The sequence below is a fragment of the Piliocolobus tephrosceles genome, chromosome 16 (assembly GCF_002776525.5).
Source record: "Piliocolobus tephrosceles isolate RC106 chromosome 16, ASM277652v3, whole genome shotgun sequence".
Lineage (NCBI taxonomy): Eukaryota > Metazoa > Chordata > Mammalia > Primates > Cercopithecidae > Piliocolobus > Piliocolobus tephrosceles.
The window spans coordinates 8,625,482-8,643,059 of record NC_045449.1 but is presented as its reverse complement, the minus strand read 5'-3'; the positions used below and the strand labels follow the sequence as shown (position 1 = coordinate 8,643,059).

The 17,578-nt window shown below is 45.6% G+C and overlaps 1 protein-coding gene across 1 annotated transcript in view; it reads left to right on the top strand.

Annotated features, from left to right (window-relative positions):
• LOC113222267 (dynein heavy chain 9, axonemal-like) overlaps window positions 1-17,578 on the top strand; it is a 136,432-nt gene that overhangs the window by 75,373 nt on the left and 43,481 nt on the right. Inside the window, exon 10 of the mRNA XM_031934295.1 lies at window positions 1,227-1,312. Coding sequence (XP_031790155.1) covers window positions 1,227-1,312 — 86 coding nt within the window. The remainder of the gene's footprint in view (window positions 1-1,226; window positions 1,313-17,578) is intronic.

The following is a 17,578-nucleotide window of genomic DNA, read 5'->3' as shown; positions in this document are numbered from 1 at the left end:
GGGGCAGAAGAAATTCTGTGGGTCTAGGCAGATTTCTTGCGTACAAGAGAAGCCACAAATCCGCAAACCTACTCAAGCCCACAGAAACAGGGAGAACAAATCCAAAAGGCGCAGGGATTCCCAGGCACCGGAGTGATGGGGTCTTCCCATCGGGAGGGTAAGGGCAGTCACAGACAGGCCCTCGCTCCTTCCCTACCCCGCCCCAGCGCCTTCTGAGGCCTTCAGCATGGCTACCCGGGGCCCTGCAGCCACATAAAGAAGCCAAGACGACCCGGCCAAGAGGGATTCTGACTCTCAGATGCATGAGATCACCCTCCAAGAACAAGAAGACGAAGTTAAGGGCCTGCCTGGAGCTTTTCCCAGCAAGAAAAGACACTAACTCACGAGAGCAGAAATAACTGATTTGTTCCAGAAATGAATGGTTCTCATCAGCAACGGCAGGAAGTAGGGCTCTGGGTGTTTTATGGATAAAGGGAGGAAAGAGGAAGGAAGCCCTTCAGGAACTCACTCTCAGTGTGGAGCACTCGGTTCCCCTCCCAACCCGTGAGCCCTTCCTGATGGGTGGGAGTAGGGGAAGGACAGAAGCGGGGATTGGAGGAGCTTGGGGGACTGAGAGCTGAGCCTGCAAGCGGGCAGGTAGGCAGACAGCTGCATGTCTGTTCCAATGCCTTGCCATACACACAACCTCCAAACTGCTGCTGAAGATGGGATTAGAACCAAGCTTTGAGCACCCTTCCATTAGAACCAAGCTTTGAGCACCCTTCCAGGTGATCTCGGTCTCCCTGGAGTAGCTGAAGAGCCTCTGCTTCTGTGAGATCAGCTGTTAGCCCTTGGGATCAGCCCCCTTCCTCATATGGTTTTACCCCCAAAGCCCTTTTCCCAGCTTCCAGGCCAGGGTCCCACATATTACGGACAAGGCTTTCTGCCAGCTGGAAGGGCTCTAGAACCTTCTGCTTCTCCTTTCAAGCCATCTTAGGGTTGATCACTTGGGCATCTGAGTGAGCTTCTCTGTTCCTGGACTTTCAGTCCCAGCAATGTTTACTGGAAGCCTTCCATGTGCATAGCAGGGTGCTGAGGCCAAGTGGAGTCCCACGAGACCCCTGTCTCAGGCCAATCTTCTTCTCTTGGGAGATCAAAGCTGCTGAGAACTGTGACACCAGCCCAGTGTAGCTTCCTCACCTGCAAAGGCCGGAGGTTCCCCTTAACTTTCACCTTTGAAACACCAGGAAGAAGCTCCCATTGTAGACTATGGAGTGCGGAATGATAGGAGCCAGGCTGAGAGGCAACTGGAGTATGACGTCACCCTCAGGGGGTAGAGGGGGCACAAATAACCATTTTAGGAATCTTATGAGGAAAAGAGGTGGCTCTAGAAACATCCAACAGAAAGACAGCCAGCTGCACAGCGATGCGAGGCTGATCGTGTTAGTTTTCTAGTCTGCATAACAAATTACTGCAAACTTGGGGTCCTAAACCAACACTCACGTGTTATCTCATGGTAGCAGCTCAGAGTCCGCATGGGCTGCCCTGGCTCCTGCTCAGGGTGTCACGAGGCTGCAAGCACGCTGTGCGCTGGCTGGGCCTTTCCCTGGAGGCTCAGGGGAGGAATCCACTTCCAAGCTCCTTCAGGTTGCTGACATAAACCAATTCCTGAAGCTGTAGGGCTAAGGCCGTCATTTCCTTGCTGGCTGTCAGCCAGGGGCCCCTCTGCTCTTAGAGCCCAATGGCATTCCTCATTGCACGGCCTCTTCCATCTTCAAAGCCAGCAACAGCATGTGGAGTCCCTGTCAGGCTTTGAATCTGACTCTCCTCCAATACCAGCTAGAGAAATTATCTGCTTTTAGAGGGCTCCTGCGATTAAATTAGACTCACCCAGATAATCTCCTCCTTTTGCCCCAACACCAGAGGGCAAAGGTCATGGGAACTGTCTTAAAACGCTTCCTACCACACTGATGGAGAAAAGGGTGTCAAAACAGCTTGTGAAGGAAGAGGGGGAGGGGGCAAAGAGGGACTATGACAAGGATGGAAAAAAAAAATTAGGCTGGGCATGGTGACTCACGCCTGTAATCCCAGCAGTTCTAGAGGCCAAGGTGGGTGGATGGCTTGAACCCAGGAGTTCAAGACTAATCTGGGCAACATAGTGAGACCTTGTCTTTACAAAAACTAACTAAAAATTAGCAGGGCACAGTGGCTCTTGCCTGTAGTCCCATCTACTCAAAAGGATCACTTGATCCTGGGAGGTTTAGGTTGCAGTGAGCCGTGATCGCACCACTGCACTCCAGCCTAGGTAACAGAGCAAGACCCTGTCTCAAAAAAAAAAAAAATCTTTCAGATGTGCACCTGCGCTAACATTTACTAGTGATAGTTTTATCAAGACAGGTTTCCACTGGGATTATAGATCTCTAGGGAGTCAATAAACAGGCTTCAGACTGGGAATCACCTAATTTTTTATGAAACTTTTATATACAAGTATATGTGGATTTTTCATGCCTGAGGTGGGTGAGGATGGAGGTAGGGCAAGAGAAACTCTACAGCTTTCAGCTAATTCGCCCAGAAATCTTAACTCAACAAGGTTAGGAATTACTGCTTTTTAAAATAATTAACAGGCCGGGCACGGTGGCTCATGCCTGTAATCCCAGCGCTTTGGGGAGCCGAGGTGATCAGATCACAGTCAGGAGATTGAGACCATCCTGGCTAACACAGTGAAACCCCATCTCTACTAAAAATACAAAAAATTAGCCAGGTATAGTGGCAAGTGCCTGTAGCCCCAGCTGCTTGGGAGGCTAAGGCAGGAGAATCGCTTGAACCTGGGAGGTGGAGGTTGCAGTGAGCCGAGATCATGCCACTGCACTCCAGCCTGGGCAACACAGCGAGCCTCTGTCTCAAAAAAACAATAATAGGCCGGGTGCAGTGGCTCACGCCTGTAATCTCAGCACTTTGGGAGGCCAAGGCAGGCAGATCATGAGGTCAGGAGATCAAGACCACGGTGAAACCCCGCCTCTACAAAAAATACAAAAAATCAGCCGGGCCCAGTAGCGGGCGCCTGTAGTCCCAGCTACTTAGGAGGCTGAGGCAGGAGAATGGTGTGAACCCGGGGGGCGGAGCTTGCAGTGAGCCAAGACCGCGCCACTGCACTCCAGCCTGGGTGACAGAGAGAGACTTCGTCTCAAAAAACAAAAACATAATAATTGACATAATTAATATTTAATAATAATATATTATTTAATAATTATATGATAATATATAATTTACGTATTGTATAATTCATTCATTTAAAGTGTACAATCCATGATTTTTAGCATATTTACAGAGTTGTTCAATTCTCAACACATTTTTAGAACATTTTCATCACCCCCCAAAAAGGTCCATTAGTAGACCCAATAGTTCATCTCATTTCCTCCCAACCCCCCAGCCCCATTCATCTACCTTCTATTTCTATTGATTTGCCTGTTCTAGATATTTCGCCTGAATGGAGTCATACAATCTATGATCTTTTATGTTTGGCTTAGCATGTTTTCACTTAGCATAATGTTTTTGAGGTTCATGCATGATATATATAACATGTATCAGTACATCACTTCTTTTTAGGGCTGAATACTATTCCATTGTATGGATATATGGTAGTATATTTCATTGATCCAATAATCAGTGGATGGACATTTGTGTAGTTTCTGCTTTCTGCCTTTGGTGAATAAGGCTGCTATGAAACTTCTTAAACAAGTATTTGTGTGAACACATGCTTTTATTTCTCTTGTGTAAACACCTAGGAGTGGAATCGATTGGTCCTATGGTAATTCTATGCTTAACCTTTTGAGGAACTGCCAGACTATTTGGATTTTGAGATACTTCAGGAGCATTTCTATTTCAGGGATTAATAACAAAGTAGTACAAAGGAAGATTAGCCTGGCGGCGAGGTGCAGTAGTTCATGAATGTAATCCCAGCACTTTGGGAGGCCGAGGTGGGTGGATCATGAGGTCAGGAGATTGAGACCATCCTGGCTAACACAGTGAAACCCCGTCTCTACTAAAAATACAAAAAAAAAAAAAAAAATTAGCCGGGTGTGGTGGCGGGCACCTGTAGTGCCAGCTACTCGGGAGGCTGAGGCAGGAGAATGGCATGAACCTGAGAGGTGGAGGTTACAGTAAGCCGAGATTGCACCACTGCACTTCAGCCTGTGCAACAACAACAACAACAACAACAAAGAAGATCAGCCTGGCAAGAAATAGAAGCAAAATCAGGATTTGAAGCAATGATTGAGGACAGTTGAAGATTGATAAATACGGCCAGGCACCATGGCTCACGTCTATAATCCTGGCATTTTGGGAGGCTGAGGCAGGAGAATCTCTTGAGCCCAAGAGATTGAGATCAGCCTGGATAACAGAGAGAGGTCCCATTTCTACAAAAAATTTAAAAAATAGCAGGTATGGTGGTATGTGCCTATAGTCCCAGCTGCTCGGGAGGCTGAGGCAGGAAGATCCCTTGAACATGAGAAGTTGAGGTTGTATGAGCTGTGATCCCACCACTGCACTCCAGTGTGGGTGACAGAGACCCTGTCTCAAAAATAAATACATGGGCCAGGTGTGGTGGCTCACACCTGTAATCTCAGCACTTTGGGAGGCCAAGGCAGGCAGATCATCTGAGATCAGGAGTTCGAGACCAGCCTGGCCAACATTGTGAAACCCCGTCTCTACTGAAAATACAAAAATTAGCCAGATGTGGTGGTGCACGCCTATAATCCCAGCTACTCCGGAGGCTGAGGCAGGATAATCGCTTGAACCCAGGAGGCAAAGGGTGCAGTGAACTGAGATCATGCCACTGCACTCCAGCCTGGGCAACAGAGCGAGACTCTGTCTCAAAACAAATTAAATAAATAAATAAATGATTGATGAATGCAATCCCCAACTATGTCTGCCAGTCTTCAAGGGGAGAGGAGCCTTGACCATGCATTAGAGACCAGGCAGCCGTCTCAGCCCACCCCATAATGCACTGTATGAAGTGACAGTTTGCCTCAGAGCCCCCACATGCACCATCTCCCCTCCTACCTCAGGTCCCTGTCCTCCACCCTCACATTGGACCTCAGAACCCTCTGGAAATCAACAAATAATGGTTCTGTCGAGTGCCTCCTATATGCAGGCATCAAGCAAAGCGGAGGGGACAAAGTAGTAAACAACTGATCTGGGTCCTGCCTCTTGGAGCTTTTGGCCTCTTGGGAAAGGGAGACATTCCACCCACAGATATAAATAGCTAAATCATTAAATAATCATCACTGCACTGGCTGTTGAGAAGTTCCGGTGCTAGGGGATCCTATGAGGGAAGGAGGTGGGGAACCAACCAGGTCTTTTTGAGGTGGCAAGGTGAGGTTTAGTAAGAAACTTGAAGAATGAATACACGTTATTTTTGTTTTGTTTTGTTTCCACCAGACAATGGCAAGAAGGAGGAGAAAGAGAGGGTGTCACAGTGTCCTAACACAGCATGGGAAGAGACTGGCTCTGGAAAGGGTGGGCCAAAGGTTGAGGTAGCTGGAATGGAGAGGGTGAGGGTGAGAACAGAAGCAGGCAGGGGCTAGATCATGTGAGACCTTTCAGGGAGGCCTTTTCCAGGATTTTGGCTTTTATTCTAAGGGGACTGGAGAGCACTGAGGGTTTTGTTTTTTTGTTTTGTTTTGTTTTTTTTTTTGACAAGGTCTCACTCTTGTCACCCAGCCTGGAGTGCAGTGGTGCGATCACAGCTCAGTGCAGCCTCAAATTCCTGAGCTCAGGTGATCCTCCCACCTCAGCCTTCTTACTAGCTGAGATTACAGGCACACGCACCACACCCAGCTAATTTTTTGTGTTTTTTAAGTATAGACAGAGATTCACCATGTTGACCAGGGTGGTCTTGAACTCCTGGCCTCAAGCAATTCCACCTAGCACCAAGACCCACCTCAGCCTCCCAAAATGCTGGGATTATAGGCAGAAGCCACTGCTCCTGGCAGCACTGAGCTTTTACTAAAGGAAAAAAAGAAAGAAAGAAAGAATAAGAGACCAAAGATTGGGCTCTGGGTAGGAGTTTGTTTGTTTGTTTTTTGTTTTATACTGCTAGGCTTGGAAACCCAATTTGGCACAGAATCTAGGATCTGGGGAATGAGGTTTGGGGGAGAGGAAAGGGAACAGATCTTTAAATCTGGAGGAAAAAAAAAAAAGATAAAATCAAACTCACACACTTTCTCTGTCCCAAATTAGAAAGGCAAGTGAGTGCTGCTGGTAAAATCTGGGCTGATCAATCAGCGTGTTATGGACACCTGCCTTGGGCCCTGTCCGAGCTGTTTGATGTCAGGTGAGGTGCCCGATTCAGGATGATGGCGTCCAGTTGTCCTAGCAGAAGCCAGGTCTGCACTGCTGTCAGCAGGCTCTACGGCATATCAGTTTTAAGCCGGGGAGGAGTATGATCAGGTTCGCTCTTGGAAAAGATGGCTCTAGCTCCTTCGTGGAGAATGGACTGGATAGGGGGCAAGAATAGGAGGAGGCCAGAATGAATGCAGGAAGACCATCTTGTTAAAGGGTAAGTTTCTTAAAGTAAAATTATGACTGCCATATAAATATAAACATAAATGGAGATGTCACAAAGATTTTATCTAACTCGCTGGGCGTCGTGGCTTATGCCTGTAATCCCAACACTTTGGGAGGCCGAGGCGGGCCAATCACCTGAAGTCAGGAATTCGAGACTAGGCTGGTCAATGTGTTGAAACTCCATCTCTACTAAAAATATGTAAAAAATTAGCCAGCATAGTGACGCACGCCTGTAATCCTGGCTACTGGGGAGGCTGAGGCAGGAGAATCGCTTGAACCTAGGAGACAGAGGTTACAATGAGCCGAGATCACGCCACTGTACTCTAGCCTGGATGACAAAGAAAAACTCTGTCTCAAAAGAAAAAAAAAGAAAAGAAAAAAAAAAAGATTTTATCTAACTCATTAGTTGAGATAACCAGTATGACATAAAACTGTGTTCAAAGAAGAATCCACTGAACAGAGACACATATACACAATCAGGAATGCAGAAACTAATTCGCTAATAGATAACAAAAATGATGTCTTCTACAGAGCAGAAATCACTTGCTACATGAGTTAACTTTTGTCTCGACAGAGTTCAGAGTTGCAAAATGGTAAAAAGAAAAACAAAAAGAAAGGCACAAATCCCTATAGAATCAAATGACCCCCGAAAGGTTTTCTAGAGACATCACCTAAAGGAAACCCAGTAATGTTTTCAGCCACTTCAAAGCCATTTGCAAACTTCCCTGACAATCTGAGGCTGTGGTCCAGGCAAACTTGGACTTGTGCACAGGAAATCCCTGTGAAGCAGATCCTGGTGGGTGCTGTGGTTGAATTGGGGTGGTGGAGTCCAAAGATTTCTTTCGCTCCTGGACAAGCAGATCCAGAGATACCACAAGAATCCTGGGACTCTTCAGAATCCAGTTTGAAAAGTTATGACCCCGATATTTCTCAAGTTCCTTCCTGCTTAGCATTCTATGTTACCTGAACTTTCTAGTCCCTGAATCTTATTCTCAATTATTTATATTATTTAAGTACCACCTCCTGCTCGTATTTAGATATCTTCAAATGTTAAGGATGAATTGTGCAATTTTTAAGAGACAATCTAGCATAGCAGTTTTAAACACATACTCTTGGAATCAAACTCTGAACTCTGACCTTGGGCAAGTTTCTTAATCTCTCTGTGCCTCTATTTCCTCATCTGTAAAATGGACAGATTCGTAGTTCATAGGGTTGCTTTGAGGACTAACTCAATTAATATGTGTGTCTATCATTTAGAACAGAACCCAGAATAGGAGATGTATTAAGTATTTTTGTTACTGTGATTCTACTGATTGAATGAAACCACAAGCCATCATTCTAGCTCACTTTGCTCACCAGAAGCCTGCTGGTTTGTTGAACTCATGATACCAGTCTCTTATCAAAATTGTTATCCTTGGCCGGACGCAGTGGCTCACACCTGTAATCCCAGCACCTTGGGAGGCCAAGGCAGGTGGATCACCTGAGATCAGGAGTTCAAGACCAGCCTGGCCAACATGGTGAAACCTCACCTCTATTAAAAACACAAACATTAGCCAGGTGTGGTGACTCACGCCTGTAATCTCACCTATTATGGAGGCTGAGGTAGGAGGATCACTGGAACCTGGGAGACGGAGGTTACGGTGAGCCGAGATCATGCCGCTGCACTCTAGCCTGGGTGACAGAGAGAGACTCTGTCTCCAAAAAAAAAAAAGAAATTGGGATCCTTGATCCTTAACTAATCAACAAGCACCAAATGTGAAGACACAGACGGGACGGGAAGAATCAGCCAGTCTCTGAGAGTCTCATGGTCATCTTCATCACATACTCACTGAATGTCCACAGAGCCTACAGCGTGGTGTGGAGGCTCCAGAGTGGGGCTGCTGAAGACAGGGGATGCTCCCCAACCACGCCGCCCACGCCATCCTTGGGGAGGGAATTCGAGAATCTGCAGGCTGTAGAAGAAACCAGAAGCTCTTCGTGGCCTCTTCCTTCCTGAGGCAGCAAATGTGATGAAGGGACAGGTTAAAGGCTGTTCTCATGCCAAGTTTTTGCTCAGTCTTCTCTCTTTCCCCACAAATTTGTCCTGCATGTCCCTTCTCAGGCTTTGCTCAGGCCCCTAATCACAGACAGAAGGTTGAGGGTGGGTTAGAGGAAGGTCCTCCTGGAGGTATCTGTGGAGTTAAATATATTGATAATAATAATAATTACAATAACAAATATTGTATAGTATGTACCAAGAGTTTCTTTGCTCTTCAAGAGACGCAGCTTAATTCCTCTCCTCCTGAGTGTGGGCTGGACTTAGTGATTCACTGATAATATTAGAACATGTCAGAAGTGAAGGTGTGCAACTTCCAAGACTAGGTCGTAAAAGGCCTTGTGGCTTCCTCCTTGCTCTCTTTCTGGGTTCATTCAATCTGAGGAAAGCCAACTACCATGCCCTGATGTAAGGGTGCTCAACACTCAAGCAGTCCTATGGGGAAGACCACATGGTGAAGAACTGAGACCTCTCGCCAACAGCCATGTGAGTGGATTTTTTTTTTTTTTTTTTGAGATGGAATCTCGCTCTGTCACCCAGGCTGGAGTACAGTGGCAAGATCTCAGCTCACTGCAAGCTCTGCCTCCCAGGTTCATGCCATTCTCCTGCCTCAGCCTCCCCAGTAGCTGGGACTACAGGTGCCCGCCACCACGCCTGGCTAATATTTTGTATTTTTAGTAGAGATGGGGTTTCACCATGCGGGCCAGGCTGGTCTTGAACCCCTGTCCTCAGGTGATCCGCCCACCTCGGCCTCCCAAAGTGCTGGGATTACAGGGGTGAGCCACCGCGCCCGGTCATGAGTGGATCTTGGAAATGCAATCTTCTACCTCAGATAAGCCATCTGATGGAGGCCCTGGGGAAAACATCCTGACTGCACTTTATGATGGACCTGGAGCCAGAACCACGCAGCTGAGAGTCTCCCAGATTTCCGGCCCTCAGAAATCTGGGGATTGGCCGGGCGCAGTGGCTCACGCTTATAATCCCAGCACTTTGGGAAGCCTAGGCGGGGTGGATCACCTGAGGTCAGGAGTTCAAGACCAGCCTGGCCAACATGGTAAAAACCCATCTCTACTAAAAATACAAAAATTAGGCAGGTGTGGTGGTGCATGCCTGTAATCCCAGCTACTCGGGAGGCTGAAGCTGGAGAATTGCTTGAACCTGGGAGGCAGAGGTTGCAGTGAGCCAAGACCATGCCACTGCACTCCAGCCTAGGCAACAGAGCAAGACTCCACCTAAAAAAAAAAAAAAAAAAAAAAAAAGGAAAAGAAATCATGTGAGATAATAATCTTTAAGCCCCTACATTTGAGGTAATTGTTATTCCACAGATTAGCCTTCTAGGGCTGTCATTACAAAATAGCACACAGACTGGGTGACTTTAACACCAGAAACTTATTTTCTGACAGTTTTGGAGGCTGGAAGTCCAGGATCAAGGTGTTGGTAGGTCTAGTTTCTCCTGAAGCCTGTCCCCTTGGCTTGCAGATGGCTGCCTTCTCACTGTATCCTCACATGACCCTTTCTCTGCACACATACCTGGTATCTCTCCCTCTTCTTATAAGGGCACCAGTCACCTGATTAGGGCCCCATCCTTATGACCTCAGTTAACTCCAACCTCCTTAAAGATTCTGTCTCCAAATACAGTCACACGAAGTTAGGGCTTCAACATATAAATTTTGGGGAGCACACAATCTCATCTATAACACTCAGTAATGGGTAACAATGACAAATGGTTAGATTTTTTTCCTTTTTTTCCCAATCACTTGAAAATAAGTTCTAGATATCATGACCCTTCACCTCTAAGTACTTCAGCATGTTTCTTCTAACAGTGACACCTGTCATAGTCAGCTGGGAGACTGGGATGTCCAAAATTAAGGTGCTGGTAAAGTGGGTTTAATTCTGAGGTCTCTTTCTGGCTTGTAGGTGGCTGTAATCTTGTAGTATGCTTGGAGAGACGAAGATCTAATGTCTCTTCATCTTTTTATAAAGGCACTAATCCTGTCCTGGGGGCCCCACCATCATGACCTGATCTAACCCTAATTACCTCTCAAGGGGCCCAACTCCAAATACCATCACATTGGAGGTTAGGCTTTCAACACATGAATTTCGGGGGTGGAAAGACACAAACTGTCAATTCATACCAACACCCAGGAAAATTATTTCAACTTATTGAGAATTACCACATCCACAAACTTTAATACTGATTAAATAATATTTAACATATAGTTCCTGTTGGAATTTCCCCAGTTGTCCCAAAAGGGCCCTAATGGCTTCCCACTTCATTCAGAGTAAGAGCCAAAGTCCTTACAAAAGCCACAAGACCTTCCACGATCGCTTCTCTGATCGCATCTCCTACCCTCGCGCTTGTTCTCTCCAACCTCACAGGCCTCCTCCACATTCCTCCGATGTGTCAGGAACACTCCCAGCTCACAGTCCTTGCACTTTCTGTTCCCTATGCACAGAATGCTCTCTCACCTCCTTAAAGTCTTGGCTCAAATGGCTGAGATGTCACCTTCTCAGTGGAGTGGCTACCCTTTCTAAAATTCCAATCCTTACCCCACCACACCCATCTTTTTGCCTTGTGCATTTTCTCTATCAACATATCCTCTTCTAACATACTGCATAATTCACTCGCTGATTTTGTTTAATGTCTGTCTCCACTATTAAAATGTAAGCTCCATGGCTGGGCGAGGTGGCTTATGCCTGTAATCCCAGCACTTTGGGAGGCCGAGGCGGGTGGATCACAAGGTCAGGAGATCGAGACCATCCTGGTTCACAGGGTGAAACCTCGTCTCTACTAAAAATACACAAACTTAGCCGGGCGTGGTGGCAGGCGCCTGTAGTCCCAGCTACTCAGGAGGCTGAGGCAGGAGAATGGAGTGAACCCGGGAGGTGGAGCTTGCAGTGAACTGAGATCGGGACACTACATTTCAGCCTGGGCGACAGAGTGAGACTCTGCCTCAAAAAAAAAAAGAAAAAAAAAAAGAGTGTAAGCTACATGAGGGCAGGGTTGTCTTGTTGTTGTCATTGTTGTTGTTTTTCTATGCTGCTGGCTGCACTATCCCCATTGCCTAGAATGGTGCTTGGTACAAACATCAATTGTTTGTAGGATGGATGGAGTGAAAGAATGAGTGACGTAGGAAAAATGCCTTCCATGGATCTTAGCAAAGGGCCACTGGGTGATGCAGTGGTAATGAATTGCACACACCACCCCTGCCGGAGAAGCTGAACACATCTTGGGGAGACCCAGACAAGATAAGGCAAGCCTTGTTAGCCAGTGAGGGGCTGAGGGGCAAAGGTGTGTGTTGGATATCTCACCCCTGCCACCAGGATTATCTGTGTTTTGGGTCATATCTTATCCCATATTCCCTTTCATTTCTAAACATCTTTATACTCTCTTTTATTTACTTATTATTGACTGATTGATTGATTGATTGATTTAAATTGAGACAGAGTCTCACTATGTTGCTCAGCCTGGACTCGAACTCCTGGGCTCAAACGATCCTCCTGTCTCAGGCTCCCTAGTAACTGGGAGTACAGATGTACATCCCCATGCCTGGCTTTAAGCTCTCCTTTAAGGAAGACTTAATAATATTAATAAATGCCATCATATATCATGCTTACCATGTGACAGGCGCAGTGCCAGACCCTTTTAAACTAATGTCTCCTTTAATCTTCTCAGCGATCTTACGCGGCAATTATTACCATAAATCTCGTTTCATAGATGATTCAGAAGTTTAGCTGACTTTTAAAATTAATATTTAATTTATTGAAATTACAATTCAAAATCATAGCTCTTCTTCAAGTTTCAGCTTTCTAATCTTATTCTGTTGATGTCCAACATATTTTACCTATCAATTTCAAAAGGATTTTGGATGTGTGGTTCCAATTATAAGGTTAGATTCCTTTTAAAGATTTAAAATTGCATTGAGACACTTATTATGTTCCATTTCCCTTTATGTACTTTAATGGCCTGACTTAATAAACAAAACCTTTTCAAGTATTTAAATTTAGATTATTCATGCGATAAATTAAACTTACAAATGGCAACCTTAGGGTTCTCTTAAATGTTCCAATACTATATATACGCTTAGGAAGTTTTCAGTTTAAAGTCATAAGTCTGAATCCATTAAATACTTATTAATTTTCAACTGGAATTTTGAGATTTTTGCAAATAGGCTAAATTCTATTAAACATTATGTATACATAAATCTGCATAGATTCTTTTACATGAAAACATTAATATCATGATTCCCTTCAACTTTCTATACTTAATTTTAAACCCTCCTGGGGTTAAAAGATTCTCACTCACCAAGGAAAATGTCATATCATTTCCAGTTTTGGGGGTGCCTCCTCTACTCTCCTCAGATTACATAACAACCACTCTGCCTTGTCTATCATTGCTGTGTCAGTGACCCCATCATTCAAAAAAAGTGCCACATAGACCAGGAGCCCTAGATTTAAGTTGTGTGTTACACCTCTACCCAGCAAGCTCTACCACCTGATTTGATTTTACTCATCTTTGGTTTTTAAAACTGGTAAAGTTGTTTATGTCTAACACTAAAGCTCTTTGAACCAGTTGGAATCCAACATTCTTTCAAATTCTACTCTCTCTTTCTACTTCACAAGTCTTAGAGATAATAGAATGATCGCTGAAGAAATCATGGCTTAGGAATGAGCTGTTTTTCATCCACTGGAGGAACTTCAGACATCTGTCCGCCATGGGAACAGACTTGGGAGTCATTAGTTCCTTCCTAGGTTGTGACACCCTGTACTTCCAGAGTTCAAGGTCAACCAGTTCTTAGAGCAGGAAATAGGGAGACTTCCTGCAGGAGTCCTGTTTGGATTCTCTCCTGCTTTAAAGTATAAAGGTCACACAGATGGGACCAGGAACACACAGAAGCCACGATCTACAATATTAGATATGCTCTGGAAGGCATGTCGGAGCGCCTGAGTCATTCATCACCTCTTTTGAATTACAAACCTGGGGTCGGGTGCACTGGCACACACCTGTAATCCCAGCACTTTGGGAGGCCAAGGCGGGCGGATCACCTGAAGTCAGCCTGGTCAACATGGTGAAACCCCGTCTCTACTAAAAATACAAAAATTAGCTGGGCATGATGGCGCCCACCTGTAGTCCCAGCTACTCGGGAGACTGAGGCAAGAGAATCGCTTGAACCCAAGAGGCAGGGGTCGCAGTGAGCCAAGATCACCTGGGCAACACAGCCAGACTCCGTCTCAATTAACAAACAGACAACCTGGTTATACTGATATGGGAGGTGACATTGTTCCTTTTTTTTTTTTTTTTGAGACAGAGTCTTGTTCAGTCTCCAGGCTGGAGTGCAGTGGCATGATCTTGGCTCACTGCAACCTCCGCCCCCTGGGTTCAAGCGATTTTCCTGCCTCAGCCTCCCAAGCAGCTGGGACTACAGATGCGCATCACAACACCCAGCTAATTTTTGTATTTTTAGTAGAGACGGGGTTTCACCATGTTGGTCAGGATGGTCTCGATCTCTTTATCTCGTGATCTGCTCACCTCGGCCTCCCAAAGTGCTGGGATTACAGGTGTGAACCACTGCGCCTGGCCTTGTTCCCATTTTTAGTTAATTCATTCATTCATTCATTATTGCTTATGTATTACGAATAATGTCATTGTCTTCAAGAAGCTCACCATCTGCCAAGAAGACATACCAGCCAGGGCTCCAGGCTGAATGTAACCTACATTGTGGGAAGAGTTGATAAGGTGCAGTGGGAATCAGGAGAGGCAGGGTTGGTGGCAAGCTGATGGAATGTCATCAGAGAAGGCTTAAGGAAGAGGATGTTTGATATCCAATTGTGTTTGCTGAGTACCTATTATATGCCAGGCACTGCTGTGAGAGGGATTCAGGGATGAACAAGAAACAAGAAAAAAATGAAACAAGTTGATTGGAGGTCGTGAGGAGTTAGTGTTTATTGCGATCTTGCCACGTGCAGACACGATTCTAAGAGTTTTTCATAGATTGACTCACTTAATCCTCCCAGTCCTTCTGTGAAGCTGGAGACCATTATTATCCTCATTTGGCAGGCAAGGAGTCCGTTTCAATTATCTATTGCCACATAACAATCTATCCCAAAACTGAGCAGCTTAAAACAGCAATTTTATTTGTTTGCAATTTGGGGGTTCAGAAACTCAGGCAGGGCTTAATGGAAACAGCTCATCTCTACACTGCAGTATTAGCCCTGATTGGGGATCAAGATGGTCTTACTCAGTTGACTCGGACCATAGGGTTAGCTGTCAGCTGGGGCACGTCAGTTGTCCTTTCTCTGATCCCTCTCTCTAGCAGGATAGCCAGAACTCCTGTATATGGTGGCCAGCTTCCCTGAAGCTGCAAAAACAGAAGCTGCAAATGACATAGCATCACGTCCACCACATTTGATGGCCCATGAATGTCACAGGGCCAGCAAAGATTCAAATGGAAAGGAAACTGACATGGAGAAGTGGTAAACTCACCTTGCAAAGGGCACACAAGATGGAAATGATTGCTGAGGCCATCTTTGGCAATGGTCTTTGCAGACATGGAGTTTAAATAATTTGCTCAAGATAATACAGCTAATAATTAGGCTATAGGGGTCAGTAGGATAAAAGTCAGATGTGCAGAAATGTGGAGAAGGACATTTCAGATTAAAGGATGCATGTGAACGGGGGGGGCCCATTGACATGAAAACCTGGAGTGTGATTTTTCAGTTTGCTGTGTGAAAAGAAAAACTTCAGACAAATGAAATTTAACAGAGTTTAACTGAAGAAAAAACGTTTGAGAATTGGTCAGTCCCCTGAACAAGATGGGTTCAGAGCAACTGCTGAGACTGCCATATGGTCAGATAACATTTATGGACAGAAAAAGGGAAGTGACAAACAGAAAATGAAAGTGAGGTATAGAAACAGAAGGGTTGGTTACAGCTGAGTATCTGCCTTCTTTAAATATGGCTTGAACAGTTAGCCACCTGTGATTGGCTGGAATTCTGTGATTGGTAGAAGAGTAGGTTACAGACTATATACACATCCAGTTAGGTTACAATTCACTATGTATGGAGAAACCTTTATGCCGAACTTAAAATATGTAAGAAAGCAGCTTTAGGCTACAGTTAATGTAATAGCTGGAAGAAGTAGGTGGACAAGAATGAACAAAAGAGATAGGTTGAGGCCTGATGGTGGATGACTTTGAAACCAGGCTAAGTGATTTGGAATTGGTTCTGCGGGCAATGGGGAGCTATGGAAAGGCTTTGAGCAGGAGAGTGCCTTGATCAAAATCATGCTTTAGAAAGATTAGTGCAGCACTGTGTATTCTGGATCAATGGAGGCAACCCAATAAATGAGGACACCCCCATAGGAGCAATGAAGACCTGACCTAGATAGCATTTGTGGAAATAGGGGCGGGATATAAATGTGGGAAACATCACATGGGTGAATTTGACACACATGGTTTGTTTTTGTTTGTTTGTTTTGAGACAGAGTCTCACTCTGTCGCCAGGCTGGAGTGCAGTGGCACGATCTCTACTCACTGCAAGCTCTGCCTCCTGGGTTCACGGCATTCTCCTGCCTCAGCCTCCTGAGTAGCTGGGACTACAGGCACCTGCCATCACGCCTGGCTAATTTTTTTTTTTGTATTTTTAGCAGAGATGGGGTTTCACCATGTTAGCCAGGATGGTCTCCATCTCCTGACCTTGTGATCCACCTGCCTTGGCCTCCTAAAGTGCTGGGATTACAGGCATGAGCCACTGCACCCAGCCCACACATGGTATTTTATAGATGAGGAAATTGTTACTCTGAGAGGTTTATCCTCCAAGACCTCTTAGAGCAAATGGCAAAGCCAGATGGTAAGAGCTCAACGGGTAAAAAGAATAAGTGGAGGGTGGCGCCCACATTGGAATAGAGTCTTTGAGCCCCAGTCCATTCAAGCACAATGAGAGCGTTCATAGTAGAGTACCATAAAACTTGGGGACAAAAGTGGCTAATCTCTGGGGCACATTGGCATCAGCATAGTGTTGGTGCCAATCCCACCAGTTGGCCAAGGAGGAGATTAGTTGGCTTGAGCTAACAGGAAGTGTCTGCTCTGGTAGATAACCTGCAGGATTCCTGCTCTGAACTGCCCACTTACAAGGGAGTGAGGCCTGGTCCATGCAGGGTTAGATTGAGTCTGGGTGTGGAGGGGAAACTGGGGGCTTAAAATTTGCACCTTCCACATCCACCCTGAGTTGCTTTGAAGATCTTTCTAAATAAGAACACATTTTAAAGGCAGCAGGGAAGAGAGAAGAGGAGATGTGATATTCAGTTCTTTCAAAGTTTTTAGTTTGAAAAGACACCACGAATTTTTTTAAAAGAGAAGAAGAAGTTATTTGATCTCATTATTAGCATCTCTAGCTGAAAGGAGGGCCCTAGCCTCCTCTTCTAGTTGCTCTTTGGGAATTGTATCTTCTGTTCTTCTGACACACTTCATATGAGGAGAGCTCATTTTGGCTTCCTCAAAAATTGGACTCTAAATTTAGAATTGGCCTCAAAACTTCTGATCTTTGAGCTCAACTTGTCTGGGTTGGCTCAGCCTGCAACAGCCACCTCTTATCACCATTAATGTTGTTGTTCTTATTTGGTTCCCCGGTTGTCTTAGAAACACAGATTGGTATGAGCTGTCACAGCCAAGAAACATAAGCCAGAGCCCACCAGTCTACCCAGGCAAGACCCTGTTCCTGCTCTGTTCTTGTAAATAATGTTCTCTCCAAGCAGAAAATATTTCCCCCTTATTTTCTAAGAGCTGGACCCCTTGGGTCCATTCCAAATTCCTTCTGGTCTCCCTTCCATCTGTTGCAAGTTCCTTCCCTGCCTCCTCACCCTTGGAATCACCAGAAAGAAGAGGAAGTAGTCATTGGTGTGTGCCTCGGCCCAGCTGCCTGCCATCTGGACTCAGGCCCACAGACCCCTGATCTTCCACCATAATCCTGCCCTTCTCCTCACCTCCCTCCTCATAGCCA